At 35.8% G+C, this 19,030-nt stretch overlaps 1 protein-coding gene across 1 annotated transcript in view; it reads left to right on the plus strand.

Annotated features, from left to right (window-relative positions):
• The window catches only part of LOC117324856 (receptor-type tyrosine-protein phosphatase S-like), a 168,629-nt gene that overhangs the window by 129,275 nt on the left and 20,324 nt on the right, over positions 1 to 19,030 (plus strand). Inside the window, 12 exon segments of the mRNA XM_033880684.1 lie at positions 1,582 to 1,693; positions 1,877 to 1,977; positions 4,604 to 4,785; positions 5,747 to 5,834; positions 5,934 to 6,010; positions 7,079 to 7,115; positions 7,835 to 7,932; positions 8,215 to 8,334; positions 9,226 to 9,374; positions 13,236 to 13,371; positions 14,955 to 15,104; positions 17,664 to 17,763. Coding sequence (XP_033736575.1) covers positions 1,582 to 1,693; positions 1,877 to 1,977; positions 4,604 to 4,785; positions 5,747 to 5,834; positions 5,934 to 6,010; positions 7,079 to 7,115; positions 7,835 to 7,932; positions 8,215 to 8,334; positions 9,226 to 9,374; positions 13,236 to 13,371; positions 14,955 to 15,104; positions 17,664 to 17,763 — 1,350 coding nt within the window.

The following is a 19,030-nucleotide window of genomic DNA, read 5'->3' on the forward strand; positions in this document are numbered from 1 at the left end:
ATTTCGAAGAGTGGGCACTATCGCCCCAACTACCCATATGTGAAGCCAATGGAAAGTCAGTATTTTGTCATGTGACCTGCCGAAGTAGACGAGCCTACAGTAAAGGGTATATAGATAAAGAGGTTCGGCTATTCTATAAAACCAACCTGAGCGTGTCGTTGTGTGTCAGAAGAATATCGGTATTGATCTTTATAACTATCGTTTTGCCCTTAAATGAATAGTCTTATGTAAAAGTAACGGATCATGTTTATTATGTTGTAGATAGACAGTTTTTTTTTCTATTGAAGACATTTATGTGTTTAAAGTGTCCTATCACGGTTTTATTTCATTTCAAAGCTTGCCATGCTTCGACCGATGTTTTCAAGATGTCACTACTAAATGGACGCAAATTAAGTGAAAAGGGGTCAGCTAACTTAAATGCATATCAAAGTACACATACGAATGTCGTGTTGTGTTTTTAGAGCCGATGACCACTCAGGATATATGTTGACTGGAAATCGATCTTGTCCATTATCGTCATGTTCATATTTACCTGAATCAATAAAAGAGTCATCTAATTGTGGCAGTTTTCCCAAGGACGTTTGTTCTCCGGGAAAGCTAGCTCACTGCACATTACGCTTGGACAAATCTTACTTTTCTGTGTGTTTGTCACACCTACTGGATCTAAGAGTTTTATGATAGAGAACATGCTGGAAATAACCTAATTACCTCCTTAATGATAACGTGTATGGATATTCTTATTGATGTGTGTTTACTATTATATAAATACACTCTGGATCCATTAAAGTTATTTCAATAAGTGTAATATGAGCTGCGACAAGGACCAATCAAAATTGTTTCTCTTAGTCACAACGATTACTGATCTCTGCTATTCTAAACAAGTTAACAGAAAGAAACGTATCGAACCTCAACATTAGATTACATGTAAGGGTCATGCTTCAGTTAGGTCCGTTGTGATTTAATGATTAGGACACCCAGTATAAATATATATAAAACGGTTAAGGAACGAACACACATTTATGAAAATGAACCTGAAGCGCGGTTGACGTTACATATATCAAACCGTTTGTATTCTGCACTGTACCAAGCTATCAATTTTCATAAAATGATTTGATCCCGTAATTTACGCCAAAACTGAAAACTCCAGAGAAGGGTGCTTTTTCGATATCACAATATCATAATCATTATCGTATTGACTTGTCGACAAAGGCTGAAACCGACTACATGTGCCATTACATAGTTCATTAACCGACAAGTTTAGTCCCAGTTATACATTGCTATCTCATTATCTATTACGTTTCCTCGTGCGCTATCAAGGTTTCCGTTTTTGACGTTCGTTCAAAGTTTGACAAAAACATATCTAGGATTACGTATACATCTTTCTATCATATTTTTCTCAGATTTAAGAATTAGGATAACATTAACACATTCACGTCTCAAAATGCATTTACTTGTTCCCCGATATATTCTTTCTTCGTTTTGTAAACTCGTTACCGACTTTTTTTCTTTTTTTATTAATACTATGTTTTGGTCTCCAACTGTAACAGTAGATGATGTCGATACTATTTTGATATATTTCAGCTCTAAGCGTTGCCCCTGCCCCGGAGGGTAACCACGTACCCGTGATCATCGTTGTTCTCGTCGCTTTTGTTATCCTCATCCTTGTATTTGCGCTTCTTCTTTTCCTGTGGAGGTGAGAATATTGATATATTTAATCTATATACATTTATCTATATGAATATTATTTCATTTGGTATATACTGAATATGGTATTGGTCTTTTGAAACTGTACTTCGTAACTTTTTTTAGCAATGTGCTAGCTCGCGCTTGTCACTCCTACTTTTTTCTAACTGCATGATATTTTATCCAAATCAAGGAAACGCCACCTAGCGTCTGAACGTGAGAAGGCGGAAATGCCCAACTTCGGTCCAACTATAGTACCGGAACCGGATACATCAACCCCTTCTACACCTGTCGGTAAGACTTCATCTAATTCATTGCTAAAATCACTAAAAGACAGTGATCACCTTTAAAGCAACATGACACTTGGAGTTTTGTTAATAAATCGATTGAGAGAGGATCTATTCCCCTATAAAGTTTCACATTAATTCAGTTTGCATTATAAATTGTTTTGTTTTTTATATTCACTATAATTTATAGATCAGGATTTCAGTGTCATAATTATTTCTTTTCTGCAGAATAATGGTGTCGGTATAATTGTGTCATTTTTGAGGAATATTGACCATTCCCCTTTATATCGTGAGCAAAATTCATCATTTTCGTTAAGTGTTTTCTTCGGTAGTAGTTTGAGGCTCATGCTGAGCTCAACTGTGAAGTAAAGATCTGAAAATCAAGTGATAATGTTACGTATGAGGACCGACGCCATTGAATGTTCCAATCGTCTTTTCCTTGTTCCGTTGTATCTCTTATCCGATAGTACCAATCATGGATATGACCTATAAAAGTGGTCTTGCTGTAAGAGTTAAAACATTCGTGTTTGCTGTCTATCAAATTATATCCTAGGAAAAACAATTTCCTTATATCAATTGTAGTCGACCTGCCGTTGTTGAGATTCCCTGTAATAGACCCCTTCTTATTCTGTCTCCTTAAGCAGACCTATTCTGGCTAGTAAACCTGATACAGTAGTTCAATTCCATTCAATTAAGGAGCGAATGAAGTACACAACTAAATTTTAACTGTCTTACACGCATTCTACTCGGGGAAATGAGAGTTTAAAATTCAATAAAACGGTAAGTTGTATAAACGACCATCCTGGATGCTAGCATGTTGTTATACACTGCACTACCTGCTATTAAAGTCTTCCTTGTCAGTGGACGTGAGTGAGGGCTGCGTGGAACGATACAACCTTGGACATGAATGAGACGTACGCTGTCAGTGGACACGAATGACAAGAGAAGTACGCAGTCAGGGGTGCAATGAGTAGTCACTGTCGGTGGACGCGAATAATCGTATAGATGAACTGTCAGTAAATAACTTGAGTGAAGTACAAGAAATAACTTTAATGTGATTAGAGCATCTAAATGATAAGGACGCGAAATGATCTGCATGCATACAGTATAAGTACGCGGAATGATCTATACACTACGGAGTGAGTGATAAGTATGCGGAATGATCTATGCATTATGATTGGCTGTGAGTGAAGTGCGCGGAATGATCTATAGACAATAAATGGATTGAGTGAAGTGCGCGGAATGATCTATATACAATAAATGGATGAGAGTAAAAAGTACGTCGAGCGGCTTATACATTATCAATTTGTGTGGATGAGAAGAAGCACGCTGCGCAGTATAATCCAGCGAATGCAGTGTATATCAAAGGGAGCATTGAGTATTGTTATCCTGTCGTCTTCTGCCTTTCCCTGATTGCGTAATTTAAAAGCACTGTCGCGTGCTATCTATTTCATTGTTCCATGTTTCTCTATGCTTTCCATTGTGTTGAAAAATTAGCACTCATTGCCGGCGTTGTATTTTTCCTTTTGCTGAGTACACTTAATTGTTTTCAATACTGGGTCTCAATTAAAACTATCTTTTTATAGTATACTTCGATAAAAATAATCTGTAATATAATGCGTTATGGACCTGTGTGTTTTAGTCATTATTATAACAGGCAATAATTGATACTTTGTGTTAAAGTGGAATATAGTTACTATATAACAACTGGAAGATAATATCCAACCGCTGTTTAACTCAACACTGCTTGACTCAGTGCTCCGTTGTTCTATAATCAAACTCCATATTTATCACTATTCATTGGGCAATAAAGAAAAGACAAACAATAGTCTGGCAACTGAACATTAATTTCGGATTCTAACGAATCTTATTTTAGAAACACACTGATAACCGGTAGCATACATTTTACAGTTAATCCGTTAATGAAAGGGACCTTGTTTAAAACTATAGTTCCGAGGAGTTGTTTTGTGGATTTCTGCATGATGCTGGTATTTGCACATAGTCGTTAAGGTTAGATTAACAATATCTAGTATACGCAGTGGACAATTGAAATATTTGTATACCAAATCGCTTTGACATTTTAGCCTTGTTTTGTTAACTATGCTTATCCTTGGATGCTTATTGCTTGCAATTTTTGACCGCTTCCTGATATCAAGCGCTATACAAATCGCATGATGAGTTGATTCACGTCTCTGTATACTATGCTATCCATTGATTCTATGATGAATTAGAAATTGTTTTTCAGTGTACAGCATTAGAAATACTGTTCGTACTAAACTTGTAGAATGTGGGACGTTTCAGTGCGTAGTACGATAGTTTTGTCACCTCCATCAGACATATTCGTTCCGTCGTCTCTTTCTTTTATTGGTCTGACTACTTTCCGTAACGTCATTACTATTCCATATGTTCAGCTTATATCTATCAACATAAAAAGTAGAAAGGTAAAGAAAATGGACATGGAATTTATATTTTAGCAAATTCAATTTCAAGAATATTAGTAGAAAAATGAATGAAATTGGTTGTCGAGTTTATTATCCTCCCCGGGAAAAAACGCGACAACCATTTTGAGAGAATTGCTGCATTTTAATTTGCGATTTTACTGTGTTAAGCGAATCTTTCAACTTTCATTGTAGATGATATTGAGGCAGAACCGCTTATAGAACACAGTACTGGTACGGCTACAGATGCTGAGAGCGAGCCTCTTTATGGTAATGCAGGTATCGGCATCTTCCCGGCAGTCAAGGTAGAGGACCTGTGGGACTATGTCAAACAGAACAAAGAAAACGAAGCGGAAGGCTTGCGTCGGGAGTACCGGGTAATTGTTTAATATAAAACAAACATAGAAATCGTAATTATTTACGCCAAATTATTGCTCAATGTATGTAACAAGTAAAGAAAAACGACGTTTAAGACTCATTAATCAATAAATCAATCAATCCAGTTAAATGAAATAACGAATATATCGAAATAAAATGCATTTATATAATTTAAACGAATCCAAGACAACTCGTTTTACCTAAGCCTTGATTCCTGGGTGTTTGCCAACTTTCCCTCTCCTGTTAATGATTCAAGAGTATGTTCGACAAACCTGAATTAAGTATGCAATATTATTTAATTTTGTATTTTGGAGAAGACAAAATACATTCTAAAAGAGTAATCTATTTCTTTGATATTCTACAAGTAAAATGTCAGATCCTTTTGAAGATTGAAGTATTTTAGATATTTCTGACGCTACTTCACATTCTCTCCAGGATAGGAATATTCATTATCTGACAGATATTGGAATTATATTACTAGAAATAATGTCATCATGCCATATAAACTAGTGTGTCATTGTAGCACACTGGTCGGAACCTGAGTTGTTGGTGTCGGTTAGAAATCATCTTCAAAACTACAATGTCATTTAGATAGATAAAAACAGACTTTGGTTAGATATACCAATATCAGTATCTCCGGATAGATGTCAGGAACCACGAGTTCAATAGTTGTCGTGCCTAGTGTGATATGGACGCCTACGCCGGTGTTCGAGCACACTGTTGTTCCTGTAAATACAGGTTTTGTGTCTCCAGTCGTAATATTGTTTTAACCTCTTTTAATGATACGGTATACATATTAACAGCATAGATAAAATATCTACCAAATAAAAATGAATACTATTGGGAGCATATAGGTTTTTATGATTATCTGTCAAGTAACTTAAGTAAGAGCTAGTGCTCGTTCTTTATTGATCTGTAGAAAAAAATGTTGAATATGTTTCTTATTGTTTTTGTTAACAGCTGATACCGGCCGGTCTTACGGCAAGTTGTGATGTGGCGAAGAAGACTGACAATAAAAACAAGAACAGATATGGAAATATCATTGCCTGTAAGTGTTTGTTTTCCTTCTCAGTGTTTTGAACGATTTTAATCATAAAACAAAATTCTATAAATTCATCCACGCCCATTTTTTTTCTTTTCTTTTCAGACGATCACACTAGAGTTGTTATAAAACCCGTGGCTAACGATATGAACGATGACTATACTAACGCCAATTATATAGATGTAAGTATTGATGCTGTAAATGATGACATAGTTATATGTTATGGCTGCATGTATGTTTGTCTGCTTGTACTATGGATAAACATATATTTCAAACGTTTTCTTTCACACGCGTTTTTTTTTTTTTTTTTTGCAAATATTTCAATATATCACAATGTGAAAGTATAAATCAATAGAATATACCCGTAATTATATAGCCTGTGTAAACACTTGCTGCTATTGTTACGTAGTCAGCTTACCATATTACATTCAATAACGCACGGTTTCAATGATTGTGATTTGATTGTAGTGGAGTCGTTCTCGGTAAGAGTGATGTTCAATGATCATTTTGTTCCTCGTTTTATGTCAATAATATTTTCTTATTCCATCAATATGTTAATTTTCATTATGGTTTTAAACACGTGTGTTTCCCTTCCATAGGATAAATTGTTAATTTACCATCGCGTAATTTAACAATGACGGATATTAACTATCTCCCTATCACACATCTAAGTAATGTATGATACGTTACTCGCATCACAAGCATTCTTTTACTTCTTTTACCAGCATTAATGAATTACAATTCCTGTGGATAAATTTACGACTGCTTCCTAAAATGGCGTGTTTTAATTGGCACGTGAATAACCGATTCCTCGTGAAATATAATCATTAGCATGACGTTAATGAAGACGCTCACATACAAAGAAAATGCAATCTTCTGAAATTAGGATGAAACCGCCATCAATTTTTGTTTTATCTATAATGTTATATGTAATAGACAGCACATTTCGTCATATATCTTCTCTCTGTGTGTTCCTGCTGCGACAGGACAACTCAATTACAGGCCTACAGGGACAGTGTTCTAACATACAATCATTGTCACCGATCACCATACACTAACATTTGATAATCTAGTTCTGTCGTAAGAAATTACTTATTAAATGAATAGACAATTTTTGTAGTCAGTACACCATAACATAACCTTGTGTATATTTACTGACTTTTGTTTATTTCATTACTGCGGAATAACATTGTAACCTCTACATCACCTCTATAACTGACAATATGATTATATGTAAATCTTCTTTACAGGGTTATAAGAAATCGAAAGCCTATATTGCAGCACAAGGTACGTATGTTTATGAAATGATAGACGCATGCGGTTCTTATCAAAGTAGAACAGGCAGAAGGCTCACACTGGCGACATCATTGATCTGTAGCGTTTGTACAGCAGTTCTATCACGATGAAGGGGACGCTGGGAAATTTAATTTGCTCTTCCTTATTCATTCCAAGGCGGAGGGAAATCTTAGTAGGGAGGGTATAGTTAATTACCCCTTCGTAGGTTATCGTACGTATTTGTGTTGTACGAGTTTTCACAGCAGTACTCAATCCATTGCGGTACATCAGCGGGTAACAGCATCTCAAACCTCATAATGGTATAGGAATGCATGATTCTTATCGCAAATGCCAATTTATGACGCAATACGTTCGGAGTGAAATCGATTTCTTGGATTATTTTGGATTTTATCAGTTTGTCCAATTACTAAAAGATAGCATTGTTTTGTTTGATTAACTTTTCCAGTTTAGATATAGCCACTGATATATATTAGTGTATGACGTGGTATTGTACACGTGAAGATTCACGTTCTGATTGTGTAGGCCGGTAGAAAACGCCTGGGTATAAAAATATATTAAGACGCGTAATTGGTTTATACGTAATCAATGATATCATGTCACAATATCGCAGGAAATAACGTTTGCTGAAGCATCAAGTCATTAATAAAGCATTTATGTTATTATTATCTGGAGGAGGCATTATCGTTTTTGTTTGTATCTATTTATTTTAGGGCCGACGAAGCCCACTATAGACCATATATGGAGAATGGCGTGGCAAGAGAAATCCAAGACAATTATAATGCTGACAAACCCAACAGAAACGGGCAAGGTCAGTCACTGAATGTAACGCGGATATCTTCTAAAAACAGATATTAATAGCTTTTTATACATTTATATTAAGGAAATAATTGCTGGTGATTATCATTACAGTTTATATATCAGGCTTTTTAAAAATAAACTTTCATTATCTATTTAAGGAATCATTTCAGTACTTATTTTTTTCGTTCTTATTTACTTATATATAATGCACTAAAACTGAAACAAAACTTCTGTTTTAGATTATATATATTGCACCTATTAAAAATGATGCAATCAAAATTGTTTATTTTAGAAAAAATGTGAGCAGTATTGGCCAGATACAGGAAAAGAAATATACGCCGGTATATTAGTAGAACTGGTCGACGTAGACCACCTCCCTGATTTCACAATCCGTACATTCCAACTCTCTAAGGTAGGTATTCCCTCACAAATTCCGTACATTCCAACTCTCGGATGTAGGTATTCCCTCGCACAATCCGTACATTGCAACTCTAAGGTAGGTATTCCCTCACACTTTCCGTACATTCCAACTCTCTAATGTAAGTGTTCCTTTACACAATCCGCACGTTCCAACTCTCTAAGGTAGGTATTCCTTAACACAATCCGTACATTCCAACTCTCTAAGGTAGGTATTCCCTCACACATTCCGTAAATTCCAACTCTCTAAGGTAGGTATTCCCTCACACATTCCGTACATTCCGACTCTATAATGCAAGTATTCCTTAACACAATCCGTACATTCCAACTCTCTAAGGTAGGTATTCCCTCACACATTCCGTACATTCCGACTCTATAATGTAAGTATTCCTTAACACAATCCGCACATTCCAACTCTCTAAGGTAGGTATTCCCTCACACATTCCGTACATTCCGACTCTATAATGTAAGTATTCCTTTACACAATCCGTACATTCCAACTCTCTAAGGTAGGTATTCCCTCGCACAATCCGAATTGCCTCACACAATCCGCACATTCCAACTCTCTAAGGTAGGTATTCCCTCACACAATCCGAATTGCCTCACACATTCCGTAAATTCCAACTCTCTAAGGTAGGTATTCCCTCACACATTCCGTACATTCCAACTCTCTAAGGTAGTTATTCCCTCACACAAATTGTACATTCTAACTCTCTAAAGTAAATATTCATTAACACCATCCGTACGTTCCAACTCTAGGGTTTATTTTATATGGCCATTTTAACCATAATTCTTTATTTAGCAAGTAAATTTGTATAATCTTTACGTTAAAGTTTGAATATGTCTCGAATCACAATCAGAGTAATACTGTTGATGTTATTTTCAGGGTAACCAGTTGAGCGAGCTGAAACAGTACCACTACACTACGTGGCCAGATCATGGTGTACCGCGCTTCGGTAACTCTTTGTTGTTACTGCGACAGAAAATTCGGGCCTATGACAACCTTGATGCGGGACCACCGATAGTACACTGCAGGTTAGCTACATAAATACATTCAAATTTCGAAATTCATTGTTATAGCTGCGTATATAGTGAATTTACATGTGAACACTTTTGAAAACTATGCAGGTCGATGGTGGTTTCATTTCTTTTTGTAATATAAACGTCTTAGTATGCCTGCTGTTATTTAAAACCTCGATGTTATTATGAGAAAGCGACGTTACATTGATGTTATCGTCACGGGTGCTACAATGAAGCTAAAGACTTGTATCTGAGTCAGATGTCCATCATCATTGTTGTTTCTTTCTGTTGATTTAGAATTACAAATTTGTTTCCACAGGGCTACTTTTATTATCGAAGTACGATAAAGTTCTAACTCCTTGTTTCTTTTATGCTGCACATTTTGTTCTTATTTCATAGCTTTGAATAACTAGTGTACTTGCTTGGTCGGTTACCTCATTTATGCCGAAATATTTTGACCTTTAAATAATTTCAAAATCTGGACGATAGATGAAGGTTTGTTTTGCTAATCTTTCGATGCCTCTTAAATGTTTTTGTTTTGCTTATCTGATTAGATGTGGAAGAATTCGTCCTTTACAATTTTGATTAATTGTATACCTGTCTAAAATCCCCCGAGAAAGGTTCATTTGTGACAAGTAAAAATATGTCGTAGGACATCAAAATAGACCCCCAAAAAAGAGTAAAATTCCACATGTAACACAAACGGTAACACCGTATGATTCGGTTACTCTGTCAGCATTGTAAAGTCCGTGGCTATACAACTACAATATTAAGGTCCGTAAATCCAAGTTATTGTTTTGAAACCGAACCCTTTAAACAGTCCCAAGAGACCTGTGTGGCAGGATTGGTGTTGGCCTTTCCGGCGAAGGCTTTCTCGGCGAAGAAAGCGGTCTGATGGTAGATATTTATTAACATGCCCAGTGATGTTGGCTAGCACGCAGGCGGAACAATGACGTACATTATCAGTAATCGGATCACTATAGTACAAATACTTTGGCGAAATATGTCTTCATGTGTTTGATTTTGTATCTATAATTAACATATAATATGGCATTGTCATTGTGAGGAAATACAACAATACATTTCACGTCCTGAACATGTACGCAATTATCTCATATCGAGGTGGAGAGTTACTACCTGCATGACAGCTCCAGTGACAAGAATGACCGGATTAGTCTCTTGTCTTTCCTCACTAAAAGCAAAATTCGTTTTAAAATCTCGGGGATTTGTGTAGTAGTCTGTTAATGATAAATTATTGCTGTCCCTATCAAAGATTCATTACTGTTGATGTGGCTTTACATTATCCGACGAGTCACGCCTTCCTGATGCTAGAACAGTTCTTTTAATATTTCAGTTATCTGTACTTTTAGAAACTAAGTCGGATATCGACATTTAATTCAATGATTTAATAAATTTATTATGATAGTCATTGATGATGTTTTCATTATGTAACAACAATACAAAGTCAGTATTCGAATCAATTATAAATGTGATAGTTTATACGTACCACAATAACGTTTGTTATATATTTTTCTTTGTCATCAATCCGCATCATTAAATGTTCATCTGGCAGGCGTTATCTTTGTCCAGGACATTCCAGTAATTCCAAAACGTTCTCACATTTTATTCATAAACCAATATTCCTCGCTTAGATGATTGAGACATTGTATTACGATCTGTAAAGCTTTCGCACGGTCTTGTTTCCGGGAGAAATACACCGAATTTTACATTTATTGATTACCGATTAGGGTGTAAAACACTGAACATACGTTTTATTGAACCTCATCAATAGAAATATCTTTCCTATTATGTGAGATGATGTACTGCTTTGAAATGGGCTTTCCTTATGGTTTGGGCTTGTACACACACACGTAATTGCTTTGTGTATTTTATGACGGTTTCCTAGATTCATGACTCTTGAAACCTGTACGTTGTGATATGCCACAGGACTCCGAAATTGTCGTAAATATGTCAGTGAAGCAGGGTACACAAATCAGAATTTACAACTCCCTCACCGACCCGTACCCATTAGCATAAATTGTAGGGTCCCCATGGGTCACGCCCTTTGTAACTGTGATAGTTCATCAGCTCATTGTTTTGCTACAATGGTAATGAAACAGTGATTGCTTTTCATTGTTCACCAATTACTGACGGTGGTTCAACTTTTAAAAAAGGTCTCTTTGTCTTGTCTGGTGGAACGTCTGATCGTTGACTGAAATGTCACAGACTTCACTTCCATATGACCAAGCTAATTGCAGTGTTAACGAATGCTTCCTCGGACAATGGGATAATCGGAGTTTTATGTAATTATTTATCAACGTTATGGATTGAAATCTCATTTAGGAAAATAGATTGGTGGTCGATTGTTTCGCTGATTCACTGATGGGTTTTCCACATGGCACATGCCCAGTTTTGCCCACTTTGCGGTTAATATGATTCATTTCTTCAATATCCGGTCTACAGCCTGCCCCTAGGTGACGGTTAATGATCAGAGGTTCGACCTGGGGCCTATATTGAAATATCTAGACATGTGTTGAGTCTTGCATTTTTCTAACCTTGTCTAAATGGGCAATTGAGACGACAAATGTGCTCGTTGAATATTCAGTATTTTAATGTATTAAGGAACATGATATAACGATATCCATTGATTTTAACATTTGATAAATTAATCGTGATACTAGAGACCTGGTTATAACATGTTGAATCAGTGGCTGAATGCTCCTCGTTCTTTTGTTTGTTATATTATCAGGACTACAACACCTATTGATGTTGATAATGAAATCGTTGGTAGTTATAAGATAATTACATTTGTCTATTTTTGCCTTTACGGTTACCGCTGGCAACAGAACACGTATTTGTTATGTTTTACGATCAGATAATCTAACTTGATATACTGACACATTTCTGGTTGCCTCGGTGCTGACTCACCGTGAAGTACTTAGCAGGTGATCTATAAAGTTTCAATATGATGCTGTAGTTCCACCTGATCACTTGGACACCGCCCTTTTATGTTTCACTGATCGATGAAAAGCGGCAACGCTCCATCCCTCACTGGCCGCCTTCATCGAGATGTGTCAACCCGTTGTAGACGCGTTCAGTCAGATAATCACTTTTTAACACCTTAAGTGAATGATACAATGGAATAGTTAGGGTCCTATGGACATGCTGATTTCGAGACTTCATCTACCACGACTGATTCACACAAAAAAACAATATCAAAGACGGTCGGCCAAAAAAATGCTGGACACGTTTTAACTTCACGCTGTGAGCAGTACATTGCATAAATTAGGGATTTCGTAGACCATTGTTCCTTTCCATTTCCTCCAATAAAATGTTTGATGCAATCAAGTGCAATCACACGAGCTAGCCATCATTCCCACATGTAAATGTATTCATTAAATGCAAAAGTGATATTGCCCCGTCCTTTTCCATTATAAACCTCCATTTCCGAATATGGTATCGCACGTGTTAGCCGATACCAAGCGCATTCTTGCACAAGTGATCTGACGGAATGGCTAATACATCTTGCCGGAGGTAATAAAGGCGTTGGTGATTGTAGCAAACCTTAAAGTGGGTAGGGCCTAACAAAGGACAATATAAAATACTCTAATAAGGTCTCAAGTTGATGCCATTTCAATTTTTTTTTTACTTCCATACGACCTCGATAACTCCTGAAAATCACTTTCAATTTTAGTTAGCATTCTCGAAATGGGTATAATTTTATTTCGAATTAAATAAGATTATTCTAAAAAGCATACAATTGTTGCCAAATACAGATTAATTTATCCCAGGAAATATAATGACTGTTGGGCCTTCGGCTCTGTTATTTACGCGACTGTTTGTATCTGACATGACCACACTTCTCTTGACTTACAGCGCCGGTGTTGGCCGTACCGGAACATACATCGCTGTGGACGTTAACCTTGACCAAGCTAAGAATGAAGGCCTGATAGACGTCCACAATTTTGTCCAACAGATGCGGACAATGAGGGTCAATATGGTCCAGACACTGGTAATGTTTTCATCATGCTCCACTGCACACTTGGGCTGCTCATTTCATGCTTGCTTGACTCCTAATTATTATAACAACGGTTATCACTGGTGTATGGAAGAAAGGAGTATTGATTAGGATGACAAGTGTATCACAAACACTTACAGCTGTACAATATCTCCCCATAAACCAAAAACACACTTACAGCTGTACAATATCTCCCCATAAACCAAAAACATACTTACAGCTGTACAATATCTCTCCATAAACCAAAAACACACTTACAGCTGTACAATATCTCCCCATAAACCAAAAACACACTTACAGCTGTACAATATCTCTCCATAAACCAAAAACACACTTACAGCTGTACAATATCTCCCCATAAACCAAAAACACACTTACAGCTGTACAATATATCTCCATAAACCAAAAACACACTTACAGCTGTACAATATCTCCCCATAAACCCAAAACACACTTACAGCTGTACAATATCTCTCCATAAACCAAAAACACACTTACAGCTGTACAATATCTCCCCATAAACCAAAAACACACTTACAGCTGTACAATATATCTCCATAAACCAAAACACACTTACAGCTATACAATATCTCTCCATAAACCAAAAACACACTTACAGCTGTACAATATCTCTCCATAAACCAAAAACACACTTACAGCTGTACAATATCTCTCCATAAACCAAAAACACACTAACAGCTGTACAATATATCTCCATAAACCAAAAACACACTTACAGCTGTACAATATCTCTCCATAAACCAAAAACACACTTACAGCTGTATAATATCTCCCCATAAACCAAAAACACACTTACAGCTGTACAATATCTCCCCATAAACCAAAAACACACTTACAGCTGTACAATATCTCTCCATTAACCAAAAACACACTTACAGCTGTACAATATCTCCCCATAAACCAAAAACACACTTACAGCTGTACAATATCTCCCCATAAACCAAAAACACACGCAACTCGCACACATCTACATTATATACAAAGCATTTTACTGAAAAATTCCTTATAATTATGTGCATATACAGATTTTTTGACATTGTAAAATAACTAATTTTAATGGAGAGTTTATATATATTCGCCTCATCTAGACCCTACAGTAATATGTTATTATCGCACAGAACTAATTTGATATCAACCCTATTCCTATATCAATGATAATGAAACAAATTCTAAAAGTGATTTGACGTGAACAAATATGCAGATGGAGATGTCGTTTTCGATAAATATATATAATAGCGAGAGTGTCCTTGGTGATAACTAGTGTAGCATTACTTTATAGCTATATACCACTTTCAGAGCATTATCTACCAGTCGTGTTAAAAGCGGCTTCAAAGCAGGCATTTTCTTTGTGCGTTTGATGAAACATTGTATATTAGCGGAACAATAACAGACGAACGTTAAAACAGCAATGCTATATATACTTTGATATAATATAATAGGACGGCTTCTTTTACTTTCTTATTCCTGCTGTTCTATACGGAGAAGTAGGACATATTGGTGTAAACTATATGGGTTTGTTACGGCCGGTATTTCACGTTACTTTGTTTTGTTTTCAGGAACAATACATGTTTGTTTATGATGTTCTGTTGGAAGCCTTAATATGTGGAGACACAACAATTACTCTCGATTCTTATCCAGACACCTTATCAGAACTTTTGCAATATGAACAGAGTATAGGGAAAACGAAACTAGATGAGCAGTACGAGGTAAATATGACCAACCTTAGCTTTGCTCTGACAGTATCTTATATTTGTTGCATGATGAGAGAGCTTGCAAAGTAGTCTGATTTGAAAGTAGAGTTTTGACGAAGACTCTCTAAGACAACATTAATGTTACCATCACAACACAAAATATAACATATATCAATGGATCTGTGTAACGTTATCGAATGCCATGGGTTTATACTTAAGGTGAACGGGAATATAAGAGATGGGTCGCTATAATAAATATGACAGGGTATTAGTCAGGCGATATATAATGAGATCGTGTGTTCTAAGCCACGGAATATCATCGTTCACGTTACACTTGGCTGTCGTTTTACAACAGATTTTTCAACATTTTCTGATATTCAAAACCGGAGAACGGACTATCAGGTTGTCGCTCTAATACTCTACTCCATTAATGATCGCATAATTGAGTCAATAGGAGTTGCCGCCCTTTATACATATTTTATATTCACCCAATCGAGACTGATTCCCTTTAATACAGGGTACGTCAGTGATAGTTAACGTGTATCATACAGGGTACGTCAGTGATAGTTAGTGTGTATCATACAGGGTACGTCAGTGATAGTTAATGGGTATCATACAGGGTACGTCAGTGATAGTTAATGTGTATCATACAAGGTACGTCAGTGATAGTTAATGTGTATCATACAGGGTACGTCAGTGATAGTTAATGTGTATCATACAGGGTACGTCAGTGATAGTTAACGTGTATCATACAGGGTACGTCAGTGATAGTTAGTGTGTATCATACAGGGTACGTCAGTGATAGTTAACGTGTATCATACAGGGTACGTCAGTGATAGTTAGTGTGTATCATACAGGGTACGTCAGTGATAGTTAATGGGTATCATACAGGGTACGTCAGTGATAGTTAATGTGTATCATACAAGGTACGTCAGTGATAGTTAATGTGTATCATACAGGGTACGTCAGTGATAGTTAATGTGTATCATACAGGGTACGTCAGTGATAGTTAATGGGTATCATACAGGGTACGTCAGTGATAGTTAATGGGTATCATACAGGGTACGTCAGTGATAGTTAATGGGTATCATACAGGGTACGTCAGTGATAGTTAATGGGTATCATACAGGGTACGTCAGTGATAGTTAATGGGTATCATACAGGGTACGTCAGTGATAGTTAATGGGTATCATACAGGGTACGTCAGTGATAGTTAATGGGTATCATACAGGGTACGTCAGTGATAGTTAATGGGTATCATACAGGGTACGTCAGTGATAGGTAATGTGTATCATACAGGGTACGTCAGTGATAGTTAATGGGTATCATACAGGGTACGTCAGTGATAGTTAATGGGTATCATACAGGGTACGTCAGTGATAGTTGATGTGTATCATACAGGGTACGTCAGTGATAGTTAATGTGTATCATACAAGGTACGTCAGTGATAGTTAATGTGTATCATACAGGGTACGTCAGTGATAGTTAATGGGTATCATACAGGGTACGTCAGTGATAGTTAATGTGTATCATACAGGGTACGTCAGTGATAGTTAATGGGTATCATACAGGGTACGTCAGTGATAGTTAATGGGTATCATACAGGGTACGTCAGTGATAGTTAATGTGTATCATACAAGGTACGTCAGTGATAGTTAATGTGTATCATACAGGGTACGTCAGTGATAGTTAATGGGTATCATACAGGGTACGTCAGTGATAGTTAATGTGTATCATACAGGGTACGTCAGTGATAGTTAATGGTATCATACAGGGTACGTCAGTGATAGTTAATGGGTATCATACAGGGTACGTCAGTGATAGTTAATGGGTATCATACAGGGTACGTCAGTGATAGTTAATGGGTATCATACATGATTGGACTGATGGCGTTATCCAAGAATGACAAAAAGGTTATCTAAACCATGCTTGGACTAATGGCGTTATTCAAGAATGATAAAATTTAGTGTAGACAGTGAGCTAGGTTAAGAAATCGTCCAAAATAGATATTTTAACTATCTGTTTTCATTTATAAATGACTTGATCGATATTTAATGATGTCAAGCGAAAAATGATTTACACTTACTATTTTACAAGGTTGTGTGGCATTCTTTATACTGGTATAATCAATGACTACAACCCGTATGTTTTTTGTGAGAGTAGGGTGATAGGTTTTTAATAGAATTTATGTGCCAGGATGATGACACAATAGTGTTAAATTGGGTTGTCCCTTATGTATGTGTCCTTTATTATTTGATACCAAATTGTGTTAATATTATTGTGTAGATTGTGTCGCCTTCTATCTAATTCTCCTATTTTCATGTAAAAGGATCAAATCGCTTTAATTTGACAAATTTTGAACATTCTAGTTTATCAATGGTATGTTGTATACTTTGATAGTTTATAAAATATTAAAATATTAAATTGTTTTTCAATGTTGTAATTTTTTGAAAATATACTAGTGCTGATAATGAAAAGGGAACGTAATTTCGCCAAAATGTTTTAATATGAGAGTTGATAACGTTGAGAATGAGAGACGATGTATTTATACATGTTTTATATTTGATGATGTAGGTACTTAAATTAGTAACAAATACTATGGAGCGGGACGAGACGACGGTTGCACTTCGTCCAGAGAATATATTCAAAAACCGATGTAAAGTTATTGTACCAGGTAAGTAGTATACAACTGAAATACAAACTAGAAAATATATAATGTATACAATGATTGTTAATATCACGAGTAGATATTACACAAAGCATATTATAGGGCGATACACTAACATTTGTTACCAGGTAAATACTACTAAAATACAAACTAGAGCATATATAATGTATACAATGATTGTTAATATCACGAGTAGATATTACACAAAGTCTATCAGAGGGCGATACACTAACATTTGTTACCAGGTAAATACTACTAAAATACAAACTAGAGCATATATAATGTATACAATGATTGTTAATATCACGAGTAGATATTACACAAAGTCTATCAGAGGGCGATACACTAACATTTGTTACCAGGTAAATACTACTAAAATACAAACTAGAGCATATATAATGTATACAATGATTGTTAATATCACGAGTAGATATTACACAAAGTCTATCAGAGGGCGATACACTAACATTTGTTACCAGGTAAATACTACTAAAATACAAACTAGAGCATATATAATGTATACAATGATTGTTAATATCACGAGTAGATATTACACAAAGTCTATCAGAGGGCGATACACTAACATTTGTTACCAGGTAAATACTACTAAAATACAAACTAGAGCATATATAATGTATACAATGATTGTTAATATCACGAGTAGATATTACACAAAGTCTATCAGAGGGCGATACACTAACATTTGTTACCAGGTAAATACTACTAAAATACAAACTAGAGCATATATAATGTATACAATGATTGTTAATATCACGAGTAGATATTACACAAAGTCTATCAGAGGGCGATACACTAACATTTGTTACCAGGTAAATACTACTAAAATACAAACTAGAGCATATATAATGTATACAATGATTGTTAATATCACGAGTAGATATTACACAAAGTCTATCAGAGGGCGATACACTAACATTTGTTACCAGGTAAATACTACTAAAATACAAACTAGAGCATATATAATGTATACAATGATTGTTAATATCACGAGTAGATATTACACAAAGTCTATCAGAGGGCGATACACTAACATTTGTTACCAGGTAAAAATACTACTAAAATACAAACTAGAGCATATATAATGTATACAATGATTGTTAATATCACGAGTAGATATTACACAAAGCCTATCAGAGGGCGATACACTAACATTTGTTACCAGGTAAAAATACTACTAAAATACAAACTAGAGCATATATAATGTATACAATGATTGTTAATATCACGAGTAGATATTACACAAAGTCTATCA

Source organism: Pecten maximus, chromosome 4 (genome assembly GCF_902652985.1).
Source record: "Pecten maximus chromosome 4, xPecMax1.1, whole genome shotgun sequence".
NCBI classification, from domain to species: domain Eukaryota; kingdom Metazoa; phylum Mollusca; class Bivalvia; order Pectinida; family Pectinidae; genus Pecten; species Pecten maximus.